Genomic DNA, 19,370 nt, shown 5'->3' with positions numbered 1-19,370 from the left:
TCATGACCATAAGTGAATGTTTTAAACAATTTGACACTGCTGCATTAGTTTAAGAAGTGACAATCTTTTTTAATTTTTTTAATTTAACCAACAGGGAAATGTTAGAAATCCAACAAACATCCCAAGCCCAAATGAGCACAGAGTATATCGATGTAGAAATCTATGCTCAATCCCATTTTTTTTTCTTACAATTAAAACATTTTGCACAGAAACTGTGATATTGAACACAAAAAGTGAGTCAGGTCCATTAGTGCTTCAATTGTGCCAAAAATGTCCACTAAAACAATAAGGGGAAGAGTGTCTGGGAGTTGGTGATTGAAGCTGAAGAGCTGGTCCAGAGTGATGGGCACCGAAGTCCTGCAGGTGTTTCCTACACTTTAATCTGTCATTTAAATGTATTTTTATTGCTCATTGGTAGATTAAAACAAAAAAGAAGGCAACATTTGAGAATTGTTATGACCAAAGGATCATTGACTAAATCATACTTTAAAATGTATTTTACTGATTTTCTGGACCACTGATAAACAACTTTTTCCCAGTCTGAATTTGATCACTTTTTCAAACACTTGACAAGAGATCTGTATTTGCTCTTTTGTAATAGTTTTAATACCATTCAGCCAATGTTTAAATTTTGTGTCTCATGAAATAAACATCAGTTCACAAAAAGTCCCATTTTCCATTTATTTTTAAATCACAACAATTTTTCATTGCAAAGATCAAGTGCCACAGATGTGCGGAACCAAGCTGCAGAGGACAGGAAAGTTCATTTCAGTGCACAAACAAAACAATCCGCTCCAATAAATTAGATTTTACTTGTACCACAGTTTTCCCATCTGTTCGTAAATAAAAAGTCCTGTAATTGTTACCATGGTTCATGCAATAACTCAAAGAAAACAGGAAAAAAAAAAAAAAAAAAAAGCAGATAAACACTCAAAACCAGAAAAGGCAACACTGTAGAATTAACTATTTAGGGCATTTATCTGGTTACTGCCCATTTTGTAAAACGTTCAGTGTTTTTAATACCCCTCAGGTTTGAAATAAAGTTAAACTTCAAATAATCAAATAATTATTTACAGCTGATAAATGTGATTTAGGAGTTGTGTGTACTGTTACTCCAACCACAGGCATGCTCTGATATGGTAAGAAAACATGATTTTACCGTTACCTGCCATCACATGACTGAACAAAGATCACCCTTTAATCAAGGGAGGAAAATATTCAAGAAGCAAAATTAAATCATAGAAATCCCATTGAAACATGAGAAAAATTTTGATTTTTGGCAGAATAAAGAAAGAAATGCACAATTGGTTTATTTGTAGAGACTTGCACATATAGTAGTAGGGAACAACAAAAGATCCAAAATCATTTCTATTTTCTGTAAACAGCATGTCTGAGTTTTTTGTTAGTTTTTCAAAGCCATTCACAAGCTAAAAACATTTTTGAATATCTTCTTGATTATCTTGATCGTTTCTTTTGTTCAAGCTCAGCTCCGTTTCTAGCAGAACTACATTCACAAAAATCCAGGGCTGAAATGAGAAGTGACTGTTACCAGCTAACGATGCAGGTTAAATTGGCACAAAACATTAAAGGCAATGCATCTCATGTTGGATTTGACTGATTAAATGCTTAGTAATTGACCCTTTTGATACAAATTTGATAAGTCTTGGGGGGAAAAAGGGGACATTTTGGAGAACATCTCTTAAGCGTTCGCAAGATCAGCACTGAAAGAAATTAGAAAAAAATTGCATCTTTAACAGGCCTGTGGTCACATTTCTTGCAAAAGAAAACTCAAGACTTAACTGTGAACAGTTTCTAGCTGCCTAACACGACACATCAGTCCGGCTCAAAGAGTATCGAGAGGTGGAAAAATAAAAAGGATCAACACAGAAAATACACCAAACCATTAACATCTCAAAAGACAACTCCTGAATATCGTGGTCGGTGAGACCAATAAAAAGTCTGCAGCAAGACAGGATCTGACATCATAGTTTGTGCATCTGGGTGAAGAAAATGGAAGTGATGTTTCTGGTCCTGATCAGAACAGCAGTTCGGTCCAGCTTCTGCGTTCTTACCGACTAGTGTCTGGTTTGAGGAAGGAGGTATGGTAAGGACTTGAAAACAGGAAGCCTCAGTGGACCTTGGCTTTGGGCTGAGTGATTCTTCTGACAACGCTGTAAAGGAGCCCAAAGTTCTGCAGAAAGAGAGAGAGGAGACTTAGTTCATCTCTTATGTAAGGCAGCATGCTCTGCTAATGTTCATACAGTCAAAACCAAATAATTCCCAAACCTTTAACCCTCCCTGACGTTAAACCGGACATTACTTTTTCTGTTTTGGGTCAGTTAAGATTTCCAAATTATATCTTTGCTAAATGCCAGAATAACGAGAGTGAGGATTTTTTTATTACCTTCAGCACTAAGACAATTCAAGTGCTCTACATGATGTAAATATAAGAACACACACATAAAAGTACATTGCAGTGGCATAATAAAAGAAAATAAAGAAATGTTGGACTGAAATGAATGATGTTTTAGTTAACAGTTTAAAAAGAACAATCAAAGGGCACACTAAACAAAGGGGTTTTTAATCTTAAATAAATTAAAAGAACTCAGGGATTCAGCATTTTCTGGCAGTTTGTTCCAGATTAGTGGAACATAAGAACTGAATGCTGCTTCTTCTAGTTCGGTTCTGGTTCTCCAGATGCAGATTAGACTTGTACCAGAAGACATGAGTGGTCTAGAAGGTTGATACAATGACAACAAATCTTTCATGTATTTTGGTGCTAAGCCATTCAGTGACATATAGAGTAACAGAAGTATTTTAAAGTCTGTTCTTTGAGATACGGGGGAGTCGGCATAAAGACTGTAGAACTGGGTTTGACGTTCTCTACTTTCTTAGTTTCAGTGAGGACGCGGGCAGCACCGTTCTGGATCAGCTGCAGCTGCTTGATCGACTTTATAGGCAGACCTATGAAGACCCCGTTGCAGTAATCACTTCTACTACAGATGAATCCATGAATTAGTTTTTAGAGATTCTGCTGGAAATGTTCTTGAAGTGACAGAAGGCTGACTTCATGCGCCTCTGGAGGTTCAGGTCTGAGTCCATCACTATTGCTGCTTTATAGCCTGATCATTGGTTTCTAGCTGTAGTAACTGAAGATGTGTGCTGACTCTTGATCGCTCCTCCTTTGGTCCAAAAATAATGACTGAAGAAAATTATGGCACAGCCACACATTAATTTGTTCTATGCTACCCAGTGTTTGAATAGGTTCATGGTCACCTAATGACATGTAATGTAGAGCTGTGTATCATCTGCGTAGTGATCGCATGTACAGTGCCTTGAGAAAGTATTCGGCCCCCTTGAACTGGTCAACCTCTTGCCACATTTCAGGCTTCAAACATAAAGATATAAAATTCTAATTTTTTGTGAAGAATCAACAACAAGTGGGACACAATCGTGAAGTGGAATGAAATTTATTGGATGAGTCAAACTTTTTAACAAATAAAAAACTGAAAAGTGGGGCGTGCAATATTATTCGGCCCCTTTACTTTCAGTGCAGCAAACTCACTCCAGAAGTTCAGTGAGGATCTCTGAATGATCCAATGTTGTCCCAAATGACTGATGATGATAAATAGAATCCACCTGTGTGTAATCAAGTCTCTATATAAATGCACCTGCTCTGTGATAGTCTCAGGGTTCTGTTCAAAGTGCAGAGAGCATCATGAAGACCAAGGAACACACCAGGCAGGTCCGAGATACTGTTGTGGAGAAGTTTAAAGCTGGATTTGGATACAAAAAGATTTCCCAAGCTTTAAACATCCCAAGGAGCACTGTGCAAGCAATTATATTGACATGGAAGAAGTATCAGACCACTACAAATCTACCAAGACCCGGCAGTCCCTCTAAACTTTCATCTCGAACAAGGAGAAGACTGATCAGAGATGCAGCCAAGAGGCCCATGATCACTCTGGATGAACTGCAGAGATCTACAGCTGAGGTGAGAGAGTCTGTCCATAGGACAACAATCAGTCGTACACTGCACAAATCTGGCCTTTATGGAACGGTGGCAAGAAGAAAGCCATTTCTCAAAGATATCCATAAAACGTCTCGTTTAAAGTTTGTCACAAGCCACCTGGGAGACACACCAAACATGTGGAAGAAGGTGCTCTGGTCAGATGAAACCAAAATCAAACTGTTTGGCCACAATGCAAAACGATATGTTTGGTGTAAAAGCAACACAGCTCATCACCTTGAACACACCATTCCCACTGTCAAACATGGTGTTGGCAGCATCATGGTTTGGGCTTGCTTATTGTCAGCAGGGACAGAGAAGATGATCAAAATTGATGGGAAGATGGATGGGGCCAAATACAGGACCATTCTGGAAGAAAACCTGTTGGAGTCTGCAAGAGACCTGAGACTGGGACAGAGATTTATCTTCCAACAAGACAATGATCCAAAACATAAAGCTAAATCTACAATGGAATGGTTCACAAATAAACGTATCCAGGGGTTGGAATGGCCAAGTCAAAGTCCAGACCTGAATCCAATCGAGAATCTGTGGAAAGAGCTGAAGACTGCTGTTCATGAACGCTCTCCATCCAACCTCACTGAGCTCCAGCTGTTTTGCAAGGAAGAATGGGCAAGAATTTCAGTCTCTCGATGTGCAAAACTGATAGAGACAAACCCCAAGAGACTTGCAGATGTAATTGCAGCAAAGGGTGGTGCTACAAAGTATTAATACAAGGGGGCCAAATAATATTGCACGCACCACTTTTCAGTTTTTTATTTGTTAAAAACGTTTGACACATCCAATAAATTTCATTCCACTTCATGATTGTGTCCCACTTGTTGTTGATTCTTCACAAAAAATTAGACTTTTATATCTTTATGTTTGAAGCCTGAAACGTGGCAAGAGGTTGACCAGTTCAAGGGGGCCGAATACTTTCACAAGGCACTATAGATATTGAACAGGAGGGGTCCCACGGTGGAACCTTGGGGAACTCCACATGTTTTTTGTCAACTCTGATGTAAAGTTACTTATTGGCATAAATAAAGTCCCTGTCCTTCAAGTAAGACTCAAAACAGCCAAATGCTGTACCTGAAAAACTGACCCAGTTCTTAGTCGCTCCAGTAATATCGTGATCAAGTGTCGAATGCTGTGCTGAGGTCCAATAATACCAGCACTGTGGTTCTTCCACAGTCTGCAGTTATGGGGAAGTCATTGAACACCTTGACAATGGCTCAGCACAGTCTGTGGTGATGGGCCCCGTAACCTGACTGGAAGGTGTTAAAGGTCATTGTTAAAAATGTATTTAACTGTTGAAACACAACACTGAGATCAGGGCTTTGTGATAGCCACTCCAAAACATTGACTTTTTTCATCCTTAAGCAACCTTGCAACTAATTTGGTGATATGATTTGGGTCTTAGTACATTTTGGAAGACCCATCTGTGCCCAAGCTTTAACTCCCTGGTTGATGATTTGAGATGTTGTTTCAATATTTCCACATTATGTTCTTTTCTATGTGCACCAGTCCATCCTGTAGCGAATCACCACATCAAGATGATGCTCCTACCACCGTACTTCATAGTTAGGATTATGTTCTAAAGTTTCCATGCTTCTCCCTTCGACCTCCAAATTTAACAATGGCTGATTATTCGATTCGTAGTTTCATCAGCCTTGCCTTTTTATGTTGCTTTTTTAGTAATGGCTAATAAGGAAAGGCTTAGTCTGAATTTCTGTCAGACATACTAAATATCTAATTTTCACTCTTTGGCTTGATTCGACCTTTATAACTGCCTGGTAAGATTCTGCAAACTAGAGTAAAATTGGCTGAATACAAACAAAATATGAATGGTTCCAATCTTACAATTTTGTTCTATATTTGAAAAAAATTGTTAATTGACAATTATTTCATTCATAGTATAAAATGATAAGGAATAACTGAAATACCTGCATTTTAATGAGTAGTACAAAAGTGAAGGGTAAAATAATCTTATTGGCCTTCCAGTAAACCAGTAAATGGCCCACATATTTCTTTAATGCTGTCTAAAAGGAGGTACAATATAGTGACTTACCTGGATGGCCAAATACATCATCCCTAAGTAGGCTGCAATGCAGAGAGCCAGCAGCAGGTCAAAAATAGCTGGCTTCACTCTGAGAAAAGGAGGAAAAATTGTAGACAAAAACAGAGAGGGGGCAGTTACGGAGATCATCAGCAGCATTCTGGCATCTCAATATGATCTTTACAGAACATTTATTAGATCAATAAAGATAGATTAAACTTTGGAGCCTGTTACAACTACCTGAGTTTTACCAATGTGATAATAAGGATGTCCAGCTAAAGGAATCTAGGCCCATAAATCCAAATTAGGATAACATTTTCCAAGCTCTCCAACATCACATGGTAAACAGGATGCTAGGAGCACACAGGACTAGAATTAAAGTCTTAAAATAAATGTTTTCTATTTTTTATTTGTACATCCTATAAACGTTAAATAAAAAAAAGAAACAATTGCATTATGGGGGGAAAAATATCACACAAAGGTTACATTTTATTACAAGATTACAAAGAAGTGAGTCTGAGAGGAGGTGAATGCAGTTACCTGTAAGCATTCATAGTCTGCTTCAGCTGATCATAGAAAACAAACTCTGGATCCCTGAAAAGGAAAAATTTAAAGTTGTTATTTTCACATCATTTAGAGTTAACACATAAATATAGATATGAGATGTATGGTCTGACACTGGTATATGTGAGCTTCAAAGATGGGAGCAGCTGATTCTAATTATTGATTTAGAAAATGTTTTAAGACCTGGAAAAAAAAAAAACAACTGTAAATATATGCTCTGTTTCCATAGGCTTGTTTAAGAAAGAAATCAGAAAGAAATCAGAAAAGCTTTATTGCCAAGTACGTTTTTGGACATACAAGGAATTTGTTTTGGCATAGTCGGTGCAATACAGTACAAGTTAAACAGTACAAACATATCTACAATATAATATAAATATAAGTGCACAGTTTTAAGTGAGTGAGAGTAAATATAGAGCAGTATAAGATGCAAGAGCAATACAACAGTGCAGGTGATCATTGTGCAAGTAAAGCAGTGCAAGTAAGCAGGAGTCCAAGCTGAGCGTTAATGTAACGCATAGAGTTACAGGTGTCCTGTCAGCAAAAAAAGGGGGGGTGTGGGGGAAAGGGGGAATGTCAGGGTGGTTTCCGGGCTTTGTTAACCAGGCTGGTGGCAGATGGGAAAAAACTGTTCTTGTGGCGTGAGGTTTTGGTCCGGATGGACCGCAGCCTCCTGCCAGAGGGGAGAGTCTCAAAGAGTCTGTGACCAGGGTGGGAGGGATCAGCCAGAATCTTCCCTGCCCGCTTCAGGGTCCTGGAGGTGTACAGTTCCTGGAGCGACAGTAGACTGCAGCCAATCACCTTCTCAGCAGACCGAATGACACGCTGCAGCCTGCCCTTATCCTTGGCTGTAGCAGCGGCGTACCAGATGGTGATGGAGGAGGTGAGGATGGACTCAATGATGGCTGTGTAGAAGTGCACCATCATAGTCTTTGGCAGGTTGAATTTCTTCAGCTGCCGCAGGAAGAACATCCTCTGCTGGGCTTTCTTGATGAGGGAGCTGATGTTTGGCTCCCACTTGAGATCCTGGGAGATGATGGTTCCCAGGAAGCGGAAAGATTCCACAGTGTCAATTGTGGAGTCACAGAGGGTGATGGGGGCAGGTGGGGCTGGGTTCTGAGGCAGGTGGGGCTGGGTTCCGCTCAGTTTCGCTCTACTCCGTACGGTACCAGTTGTGTTTCCACTAACCCACTGACGGCTGGAGCCCCACCTACAGCCATCAGTGTAGTCACTATGCCGCTAGTAACGTTACATTGTCACATTAAAGTAATCTGTGTGAAACGATGAAAAAGAAATAATTAAACACAAAATAAAAAAATAAAATAAATGCAATATATGCAATAATGTCTAATATATAAAGGACAGATTACGTATGGGTCGGCAATAGAAGAGAGGCAACAAAGTGGGGAAAATGAACGTCGTCCAGCCAACTGACGATAAATTTGCACTTACCAATAATACACGCAAAAAAGCTTGCTAGCAAGGGTATGTTAGCATCTAGTTACCTGTAGCCTCAATCGCCCCTCGAGTCACAGAACACAATGAAGATGTCTGCATCTTCAGATGGTTCAAATGTTTATTTGACAGAAAAGTCCAGCGAGAACAAACGACTTATACGAGAATATGAGATTTAAATAATCCGGCCACGGAAAAATAGGCCAACTTATATTGTTTTCCCTGAATTCAAGATATTTGAAGGCCTTAATTTTAGATACATGAATTTCAGACTTTTTAAGACTTAAGGGTGCGTGGACACCCTGGATAGGAAGCTACACAACAGAGGAAGTACGAACAGATGAAGGAACTGAGGAAAGACAAGGAAGCAAAGGATGGAAGAAAGGAAAGAAATAATGATAAAAGGAAAGAAGGATGGAAGGAGGGAATGCAGGCAAAACAAGGTAAAAAGGACAAATAATCAGAAATGCTACAGGAAGGAAAGAAGAAGGGGTATAAGGGAGAGAGGAAGGAAAAAAGGATGAACACAAGGGAAAGAAGTATACAAGAAAGGAAGAAAGGACGCAAGAAAGAAAGGAAGGTCAGAAAAACGAATACATTTAGACAACTGAATAAAGTCTGGAAGCACAACAATTTTTTTTAGTCTTAATTACTTTATCCATATATATCCAGACCTGGAACACTGAAATCAAATTTTTTTCCCAGACTGTGTAGGAATCCTTTTTAACCGATAGCATGACTAGTTTTATCTGTACATCGGTGCTCCTTGTTTTATCTTCACCTTTTGTCAGCTTTGACGTAGTGCCTTTTGACATCCTTGAGGTAACGGCTAAGGTGATACTCCAGCGTGGAGACAACGCTGCTATCTTTGTCCACCAGCTGAGCAGCTCGAGGCTGCGCTGTGAGCCAGTTGACTACAGCTGACAGATGCTCCTCCTGGACCTGCTGATGTGGGACACCAAACACACTCCGTGACTTAAGTTATACAGAGAAAAATATGATATAAAGGAGAGCAAAACTGCTGTTTTCTAGTTGTGACAGGAAGTTGTGATTTAGTACACTAAGATGGGTTAAAGAGGCATCAGACTGCAGCTACATACCATTTGTTCTGTGAAAATCTGGAGGTCTCCAGGAGCTCCCTTTGCAGAGGAGTAACAGAAACAGACAGACCACATTACATGCAGAAAATAAGCAGAATGAATTAGGGTATTATTTTCTCTGTTGGTTTTTACTTTTTCTGTGAGGTTGTAGATGACCCTCGCCAGGGCCTCAGCGACCACTTTGGCGTTCCTGCTGAGCTTGCTGACATCTACATGAGGTCTGTAAGAAACAAACAAGTTTTGAAACAATTAAAGCAGAGGAGTGAGACAAGTGTCTGGTGTCTGTTGGACCACTTGTTTGCTGAATATTGGACCATTTGCACGTTGCTGGACGCCACTATGCCTTTCCAACGTCATCGGCCATTTTGTACCGCAGGATAGTCTGTTCCTACAAATCCCAGCGGGCATCACGGCGGATAGGACGGGGCGTCGCAGCCCTAAGGCCACCGTCAACTATATAACAGTATGAGATGGCCCACCATGCTTTCAGCTTGGGACCAAGACGCGGTTACCACGCAACTGAAGCAGCATTCTGGAGAAGAGGTCCCACGTGGATTTTCATTCATTCTCCTTCATTGGCCAACGAGAAAACTAAGCAAATTAAGCTTACAGGAATAAGAAGGCTTGTACGTTTTCAACTTTACCGATCGAAGACGCGAGTTTAACACGTAACCAAAAAAAACCACGGAGTTTTCAAAGAGACGCAATTTTTCCTCCTTGTTTTTGTACCAGTCGACTAGTTATGGTCAGTCATAATTTTTCTACCTTTCTGCCACGGAGGCCACCAAGGAAGAAAACGGACTGCTTTGCTGAGTATCCGCGGACGCGTGGAACTTCTCAACCCCCCCCCCCCCCCCCCCCCCCTCACTCTCTCCCTCTGCTCAGAGGAGACAACAAGTAAAATCCACCTTTTATTTTTATTTCTTTATTAGGAATAGCTTGGGCAGGGTAGAGGAGGTTTTAGTGCGATGTAGATTCGCCACTTACAGTCTGATGTGTTCTGAATTGTATGTGCATGGAACCTTTTTTTTGAAACTTGACTGCTGTTGAATTTCGGAGGCCGCCGAGTCTCGCAAGTTGTGTTTTTACTGTGCGAATACCTGAGTGCAGGTGCGCTGTGCAACTGGACTCCTATAATAACCCTATGGTGAAAATCAACCATTTTCTTTGTCTTTAACTTCATGTTTTACTGGTTTGCCACCAAAAAGGTTTATGATCCTTTGTGTGGGCTGAATTTACAACTTTGCTTGGGGGTTCTATGACCGCCTGTGTCCCACTGAGTTACACTTTGGGAGGGGTGCTCCCAAAGCTTCATTCAACCATATTCCCTTTTTATTTTGCCATAACTGCTGGTTTGATCTCATACACGCACACTGCGGTTTTTATTTTGTTTAGTTAGATATTTTACCCTTTTTTTTCTGTGTAGAACTTTGCATGTTTGATTAGGTGAAGATTATTGAATCGGAATAGCGAGGTGGATCAGGGTTGTTGATTTAATAAATATTCACGTAGATAAAGAGAAGCCGTTTGTGTTTATTTTGTGCAAGAATGATTTGTCAATCAAAATAAGGTCAAAGTTCCCCACGTTTCGGCAGAAACGGTTGATTAAACAGTGACATCTAGTAATAGTCATCAATTATTATTATTACTGAGTATTAACGGTTGTAATTATCAAGGGCTTTAGGCTACAATTACAACACCAGAGGACATCTCTGGCTTCGATTCATAAATAAGGATTTTTGGTTAATAAATTAATTTTCTCAAATTATGATTTTAAATTATAATTCTTGATAAATATTAATCAATAATCATAATCCTAACATGTCCAAACAGACCTAAACTTTAAGCTTTATGTTTAGTTGTCTGCTGGCATGAATGTCTCTGACCAAACCATTAGAAACAGATTTCATAAGGGTGGCCTGAGGGCCCACCATCCTCTATTAGGCTCTGTGCTCACTGCCTGGCACCTTGGGACCGGACTGGCAAGTGCCAGAGAACACTGGGAGTGGCAGGTTTGGCACTGGCGCCCCGTTCTTTTCATGGATGAGAGCAGGTACACTCTGAAAGAATATGGAGAAGCTACGGTGAACATTATGCTGCCTTCAACATTGTTCAGCATGATGGGTTTGATGGTGGGTCAGTGTTGGTCTGGGGAGGCCTATACAGAATAAACAATGGTACCCTGACTACCACTAGGTATCGGGATGAAATCCTTTGACCCACTGTTAGATCCTTCGCTGGTGCAGTGGGTCCTGGGTTCCTCCTGGTGCATGATGATGCCCGGCCTCATGTGGCAAGAGTATGCAGGCAGTTCCTGGAGGATGAAGGATCTGACACCAATAAATGACCTCCATGCTCGCCTGACCTAAACCCAATGGAACATCTCTGGCCACCAGGTTGCACCTCAGACTTTCAAGGAGCTCAGTGATGCCCTGGTCAGGATCTAGGAGGAGATACCCCAGGAGACCATCTCTCATCTCATAAGTAGCATGCCCCGACGTTGTCATGGATGTATGCATGCGGGCACGTGGGGGCCATACAAACAACTGAGTACCATTTGAGCTGCTGCAATGACGTTTCAGACAACTGGTGTCTTAAAGATGGAAAAGACAGCATAGATTAGGAAAAAATGTGAACTAACCACAACTATTATCACTAGTTTTAACAAAAATATTGTGAATGCTTATTTTCTTCATTTTGCGCAGCCTTTAGTTCCACGTTACATATTCAGAAAATCTGCTTCTCCATGGTGACAGGAAAATGAGCTAATAGGCAGGTCTGTGCAGGCCACTCTGTTGATCCACCAACCAGCAACAGTTTTCTGATGCGACACATTGCCTTAAATCAAGGAGGTCTTGTGCAAGTGATAATGACGTACGCAACGCTACTCTAGATGTCACTTGGTTTACGGTCATATAAATGTTGAGAAGCCACTGAGTAATGAAGGAAATACAAAAGAGAAGCAAAGAGATTTTTAAGCAAGCTTTACAGTACAAGGTAAGAAATAAGCTTGTTTACCTGTTCTCTGACAGCTGAAGAGTTAAATAAATAAAAAGATCATTTGAAATAGTACACCTCGTGTACGCCAGGTTTCAGGTAAACAGCTAATGGTCACCACAAATCAAAAAAAATATCTTCTAAAGACGGAAATAGTGAGCCAGCAGAGCGATAAACTGACATCAGGGGCTAATGAAGCTGCTGATTATGATTATTACTGAACAAAATGTTTAGAAAGCAAGTACCCTTCGATTAACATGATAAAAAAAGCACAAATACACTTAAAAAGTAAAGGAATTAAAAAGCACTGTACAATTTGGATTTGCTCTCCAACTAAAATCAAACTTTGCCACTTCTTTTCAAATAATCTCTAAAAACACAAAGTAAAGGAAGCAAAGGAGTGAGGGAATCAAACCAAAGAAAAATAAATCAATCTAAGAGATAAATCACACATATCTTGCTGCAACATAATTTCAATGTGGCATAGAGATAATGGGAAAATGTACAAAACTGGGAGCTGGAATGTAAATTTCTTTTTTTTTAGGCAATGCATGTAACTTGCAGTAATGAACCCACCCAGCAGGGGGATCTCCCGCTCCATGGCGAGAGGAGGGGGACACTGACCGCACGTCCATGATGCTGGAGCGCTGAGCCGAGCGGTGTGAGGGCAGATGGGACAGAGTGAAGGCTGGCAGCCGGCGGATCCCGAAACGCTCGTGCTCCCAGGCCAGCATATCATCGGCCAGGTTGATTTTCTTGTGGACCATGGAGAACTTTACTTCAGGGTGTTGACTTGCAACCACCTGGGAGAAAGTGAAAACAGAAATACAAAAACAGAAACATCTTTAATACCTGGTAAGGGTCCATGCAAAGTAAATGTTATCCTGTGCTTTGTGTTTAAATATACATTTGTTACCGGAAACAGCTTTAGGTCAAATGAATAAATTGCTAAAACTGATACATTCGCAATTAAAATAAATCCTGTTTTTGTAATGGTTAGGTGAAGACGAGAGCTAAGCAGTCTGCATGTCTCTGCAGGTTGTGGCTAAACTTAAATATGCACCACAGCAAGCTTAATTTATTACATTCTTTTGGTATATAAATGTGATTATTTTGATAGACTGATGATGGTAATTGATTGAACTCCTACCGTCTCCAGTTCTTTGAGAAGAAAATACTGAGGAGTTCCCTCTTTTGGTGGTTTGGACACATGAAGGTAGAGAGAGTCCCCGTTCCCCAGAGTGTCCAGGCACAACACAAAGGCTACATTATCCTGCAGCAAACTGGAGTCTGATGAAATAAAACGTGTAAGACACATTTAAATAAGTAGAAAAAGGTACTATTTACCCTGCAGAAATGTATAATACAGTCCACTTTTTCAGCCAGCTTGCATGTAGTCTATCTTGATGCATTTGTTTCATGTTTTTTTTGTTTTTTTAAACATATGTGCCTACTGAGCTGAGTCCAACTGGGGAAACTTGTTGTAAAAGGAGTTCATACAGACGTGTGCGTGCGTGTGTTAGGACAACTAGACATCACCTGTGTGGTCCAAGTTGTCCTCCAGCCATCGCTTGGTACCCTGGTAGTTAAACTTCCCTCCACCAGACACGAAGAACAGCAGGTTGTACCTAAAAACGCAACGCACAGTTTGACCATAACAGGTGTAGCAGATAACCGCATCTGTGGAGCTTCACTGAGGTGCAGCACAGAACCTCTTTCTGAAACTCTTCTGGTACCTCCACAGTTAGAGCCTATAAATCATATCTGATCTAAAACACCTTAACGTGCTGCTGTTCTCACTCACGCAGCGTGCGTCCTCTTATAAGTGTAGAGCTTTGAGAAGAGACGAGCCAGCTCCAACAACATGGACACACCGCTGCCGTTTGAGTCTGCGCCATACGACAGCCACTGCAGTAAAAGATCACAATGATTGGTTTGCCGGCATTTACAACAAAGTTTTCCTGAACTGTAACGTAACTGATACATTTCCTGACGAATCATTTCCGCTGCTGTTTTTGCTGAATGTGCTGAAATTCTAACAGGCCATAAAGTAAGAAAATATAGGAGCTCAACATACTGGAGCAACACCAAAAGTATCATAATGAGCCACCACCACGATAGTGGGCAGGTCCTCCCCTCCAACTCCAGTCAGACGGCCCTAGAAACAAAGCAAAGACTCATTAGTCAATGGTTATTTAGTCAGAAAAAGAAAGGAAACAAAATAACCGCAACCTCACACGATGAAAAGATAATCTGTGTCTCCAACAGTCTGCTGACTGATTCAATTTCAAAAAAGGAACATCTTTTGACAACAGCAGCTGTCTAGACTTTAAACTCACTTCAAACTTTACTCAAAGCCATTAAAACCATAAAGAATGGTTTCTCATTCTAAGATAAAGAAACAAAAAGCCTTTCCTCTGCACCAAACCTTATAATTGACACAGTGCAGTCAAGTAAGTCATTCTAGCATCTGCCAAACCCAGACTTGTACATGGATTGGCTGACAGAGAGGCAGGAGTTTTCCTTTCAAAGAAAACGTCTCCACTGCTCTAGAGTCCAGTGGCGGCATGCTTTACACAAAATACAAGGCTTTGTATCAGACCTGGTGATTTAAGGCTCGGATGCGCCATGGAAACCTACTTCCTGAAGCTCTCTGGACTCTGTTCTTGAGTTAACCTCAACCACCTTCTCCTGACATTAACTCAACACAAATCCTTCATGATTTAAAATCTTTAGGGCAAACAATACTTTAATGCCCCACAGGAATGTTCTTTCAATCTTCTACACTGTGAGTCGACATTAGTCCAATATTTATCAGCATATAAGAATGTAATTGTATATTATGAATAAGTGTCATTGTTTTACCTCAATGAGATACTTTGAGATGCTGAAAACTGTAGAACAAGTTTACAGATATTTTTACCTAAACTGTCTTCATGTTTCAGCATGTTTCTGTGTCTCACCTCCAAACTGGTAATAGCCCAGTCACTGATGGCTTTGCTCTGAGCTCCACTGGTCACCATTTGAAAACCATTAGCTGTGGCTGTGTGCAGCAGTACTGAAATAAGAAAATATGTGGTAAACAAATCAGTCGAGATGTAATCATACCAACATCTGAAAGATCTGATGTTCAAGACACAAGCTATAGTATTTCTTCTCTACCTTCAGCTGCAGATAAGGAGCCCTGAGAGGATGAAGACGTGAGCGTTTGGGTGTAGATGGACAGCAGCTCATCGTCCTCCTCGGCAAAGTAGACGGGGACGATGGTCTCGGTGGCCAGCATTTCTGGCTCCAGCTCCATGAACTGCTGCAGTGGGTTAACAGTGAAAAATTGCAGCTTTATAAGATTAAAAACAAACTGACAAGGAAATCAGATCTCCATTTTCCTTGAAGGTTTTGTTAAGAAAAATGACTTTAGAGGAAAAAAAAACTATTACTGCAAGGATTTTCTTTTCTCAAAACAATAATTCATAATATTTGTTATTTTCTAGAAAATGCCTACTCATAATGTGGAAGGTATAAGTAGTGAGGGGATGAAAGGAATGCTTTAATGCAATAAAATCTAATTCTTTTTTAGGAGCTTAGAAACACAGCTAACGCTTGGCTTTGTCAAAATGTACCCGTTTACAACTTTAACTTGCTTTTGACTCATACATTTAAAAAAAGATAAAATAAAACACATTAAAAAAAATCATGAGATCAGAGGGGTTGTTGTGAGAAACAATTTTTGGCTCGAGTCAGCAAAACAAAATTATTGTTGGTACTTAGAAATAGCATTGAATGCATAAATGTTTAAAAAAAACAACAGAATATAATGTGTCACATTCATACCTGTACTATGTCCTGCGGCATGGCGGACATGTTCTTGGGCAGGATGATGACCACAGCCCCTGCCGACTGGCGCAAGGCTTTCTGGTACTTGTCGTAGGAGAAATCTGCCAAACGCATGATGACACAGCGACGACTTAGTACCTCCGCCTCCACAGTACGCGCCTCTGTATTCAGGATGGCATTCCTGGTACCTACAAGAAGGGGACAAGCTTACATTATTAGGCCATTAGCATGAACTCTCACTGCAGTAGATGCCCACACTATATATGGGGGATATTGGCCAAAACACTAAGTCTCTTGTAGAGTGATGAAAACATTATGTAGATAGAATAAAAAAAAGGAGTTAGGAAAGGTTTGGTTTATTGCTGAATGTTTCCAGTCAGGTACACATTTAGAAACAAATAATAAAGCTATAAGCATTCTAAATAATACATCGTCAGAACATTACAGCCCAGAAACTTCAGCTGGGCTGAAACATCTGTCTCTATCAGATGTGAGAGACTGCAACACCCTGAATGTAATTTACGACTGGGTGCATTACCGAAGGAATATAATGTCACAACATCTCAAGAGACTTCACAGGACAAACGGGTCCAATTCAACTCAGAAATCCACAATACATTCATCCATAGTCTTCCGCTTATCAGAGATCGACCTGCAGGAACATCAGGTTCAGAAAGTAACCTCGGACATCCCTCTCCCTAGTGACATCCTCCAGCTCTTGGGGTATCTCAAGGTGTTCCCAGGCCACACAGAATGTATAGTCCCTCCAGCTGGGTCTTCCCGGGGTCTCCTCCCAGTGGGACGTGCCCAGGAAGCATCCCGATTAGAAGCCCGACCACCTCAACTGACTCCTTTCGATTGCGGAGAAACAGCGGTTCAACTTCGAGCTCCCCCTTGATGATGGAGCTCCTCACCCCATCTCTAAGACTGATATCTTCCAGAGGAAGCTCATTTTGGCTTGTATCTGGGATCTAGTTCTTTCGGTCATGAACCGTATCTCACGACAATCGAGAGCTTTGCTTTTTGGCTCAGCTCTGTCTTCACCACAACAGACTGGAGCAGCACCTGCATTGCTGTGCGTAGTCGGTCTGAGCTTTGCACGGACAAGTCCGGCGGACGTCGGTTTTGAGTCTGAGTGGACTGCACGCGTACATCCGCGGAGTCAAGTAGGCTATGCCGACTATGTTTTGCCCTTAACCCATAGACCAAAAAACCCCAAAAACACCGGTCTTAAAAAAAACGACCGTTGAAGGTCCAATCGTCCAACTTTACTCTCAACCCAGCCTCAAGGTCATGAACAGAACAAGCAAATAGAACCACATCATCTGTGAAAAGCAAAGATCCTGAAGTTCCAGAACCAGAAATCCTTCTCTCCACAACTACACTTTGACATCCTGTCCATGAACACCACAAAGAGTATCGGTGACAAGTAGTAGCCCCAGCGAAGTCCAACGTGCACTGGGAATGTGCTCGACTTTGTGCTGAGAATGCGGACACAAGCCTTTCTTTGAGCATACAAGGATTGGATGGCCCTTAAAAGCCACCCAAACACCCATAAAACCGCAGCACCCCCACAAAACACCTCGAGGGGCACTGTTACGGACCTTCTCCAGATTCACAAAACACGTAGACCGGAAAGTGTGTTCCATGCCCAAGTCGAAAGAGTTTCACCATTGTAAGCTTTCCTATGGAGGCTGAGAAGTGTGTTCCTTCTATAATTGGAACACATTCTCTGATCCCCTTTGTTAAAAATCGGGAATACCACCTCAGCTGTGTTGTCCTGTTCCTCCATGCAACATTGAAGATGCATGGCAACCAAATTCATTTAAGTCAGACCTTCTGTTGCAATCCAGTCTAATACAGTTTAAGTCAGATTCAAACCACACTAAAGCTGTTACTAACATCCATTGTTAGTTAGTTTAAGTATATTTCTTAATTTGGCCTTACCTTTACCGTATTTTCTATATTCAAAAAAGTGGGGTGAAAGCCCAGTAGGGCTGAAACAGTTAATCGGATTAATTGATTATTGAAATAATCGTCAACTACTGTAGTAATCGAACAATCATTAACTGGAGTATACAGACTCTGAAACATGCCATCTGCTGAAAGAACAACCCACTCAGAGCAGTAATTAGGCCAAAAGTGTACAAAAAATATATTAGTTTTTTATATTTAAGATGAAAAACCTTGTTTGTCCAAATATGCTCTATACAGAACTCCTCAAGTGGTATAGTTTTAGCTTCACCTGGTCCAGATTCTGTGAAAACAAATCTCCTATTAAGCATCTTTAGCTATCCGATTATGAATTGATTAATCGAAAAGTTAGTCGACAGATTAATCGATTAGCAGAGTAATCGTCAGTTGCAGACTAACCTAGCTGGTGACGAAAGTCTGTGCACAGCAGAGCAACGTGTTTCGCTAAAATTGGAAAATTCAAATAGCAGCAATATCACGAAGAGGTGCAGCTAGTTCCCGACTTCTGAAATTAAACTGAATCCTTGTAAATAAATCTTTCATTGGCACTTAACGTTACATTTAACTGCCTTCCTTTAGGCAGAAAAGCATTTTTAATGAGTTGACAGAGGGTGGAGATTTCTGTCAGCATGTGTATTGTACCTGTCCCGTATGAATAATATCTCACATGTTAACTGAAATTAGCTTATTTATAATCAACACCATCAATGACACAAAGGGAGAGTGATGGAGGTGCAGTCACACACTGACACTGCCTTAATGGAAAGCTAGGCTACATTAGCAGCTAGTTAGCTGTCGATTAAACGTTTCATTAAAGGTGTCTGAAACTGATAGCAAACTACAACTGAATAACCAGTTGTAACCAGTTGATCAAAACACAAACATCCACTTAGTTTAAATATGGCAGGAGAGGAGCGGGTCGCCTACCGTACGGCTGTCCCTGGAGGTCGTACTGCTGCATGCGGTACACCGTGAACTCATGAGCCGCCTCGGCCGGGAGCGGGGACACCAGGATCAGCACCGCCGGTATAAACACTATGAAGGTGAGGGGAAACGAAGATTTAAACATGTTGTCAAACACTTCACTGGCTTCCTCAAACATTTTGGCGATGGCAGTCGGTGTAGAGCAGAGGACTAAATGTTCAGCTGTCAACGCTCTCAGCCACTGACGGTTATCGGCAAGGAATTTTGATCAGGCACAAAATTGGATGACCCGTTCCTCTGTGATGGAAAAACTAACAAAAATATCACAGACAATGAAAATAGCACTGTTGATATTTCATGTAAAAGAGTTCAAATACATAATACACTCTGAAATGAATTATTATTTACAATAATATCTGTAAAAGATTCCAAACTTGGTCGATCATTGGGTCGTTCAGGG

General features: G+C 40.9%; 1 protein-coding gene across 4 annotated transcripts; it reads right to left on the bottom strand.

The window, feature by feature from the left end:
• Positions 1 to 667: 667 nt before the first annotated feature.
• ncln (nicalin) lies at positions 668 to 19,198 on the bottom strand. 4 transcript variants are annotated; one of them, XM_047374282.1, is made up of 15 exons: positions 18,914 to 19,198; positions 16,010 to 16,200; positions 15,341 to 15,485; positions 15,142 to 15,236; positions 14,256 to 14,336; positions 13,983 to 14,086; positions 13,718 to 13,806; positions 13,329 to 13,468; positions 12,803 to 12,981; positions 9,314 to 9,401; positions 9,182 to 9,220; positions 8,863 to 9,023; positions 6,606 to 6,659; positions 6,078 to 6,156; positions 668 to 2,191 (listed from the first exon to the last, which is right to left on the bottom strand). In XM_047374282.1, exons 1-15 carry the CDS (start codon positions 19,086 to 19,088, stop codon positions 2,129 to 2,131), a joined length of 1,683 nt encoding a protein of 560 aa, XP_047230238.1. In that variant the 5' UTR covers positions 19,089 to 19,198; the 3' UTR covers positions 668 to 2,128. The 4 variants fall into 4 exon arrangements, with proteins under 4 accessions (XP_047230238.1, XP_047230237.1, XP_047230235.1 ...); XM_047374281.1 differs by having other exon boundaries at positions 8,863 to 9,026; positions 18,914 to 19,196; XM_047374279.1 differs by having other exon boundaries at positions 12,755 to 12,981; positions 18,914 to 19,195.
• Between the last annotated feature and the right edge of the window lie 172 nt (positions 19,199 to 19,370).

The sequence above is a fragment of the Girardinichthys multiradiatus genome, chromosome 9 (assembly GCF_021462225.1).
Source record: "Girardinichthys multiradiatus isolate DD_20200921_A chromosome 9, DD_fGirMul_XY1, whole genome shotgun sequence".
Lineage (NCBI taxonomy): Eukaryota > Metazoa > Chordata > Actinopteri > Cyprinodontiformes > Goodeidae > Girardinichthys > Girardinichthys multiradiatus.
This window is presented reverse-complemented; position numbering and strand designations above follow the sequence as displayed.

Excerpts from the sequence above, each read along its gene's own strand:
- ncln (XM_047374278.1), bottom strand. The coding sequence starts at position 19,088 with ATGTTTGAGGAAGCCAGTGAAGTGTTTGACAACATGTTTAAATCTTCG. Across the intron at positions 15,486-16,009 it reads TGCCGCAGGACATAGTACAG|CAGTTCATGGAGCTGGAGCC; the intron begins GTATGAATGTGA and ends AACCCACTGCAG. Across the intron at positions 12,982-13,328 it reads TTCTCAAAGAACTGGAGACG|GTGGTTGCAAGTCAACACCC; the intron begins GTAGGAGTTCAA and ends ACTTTCTCCCAG.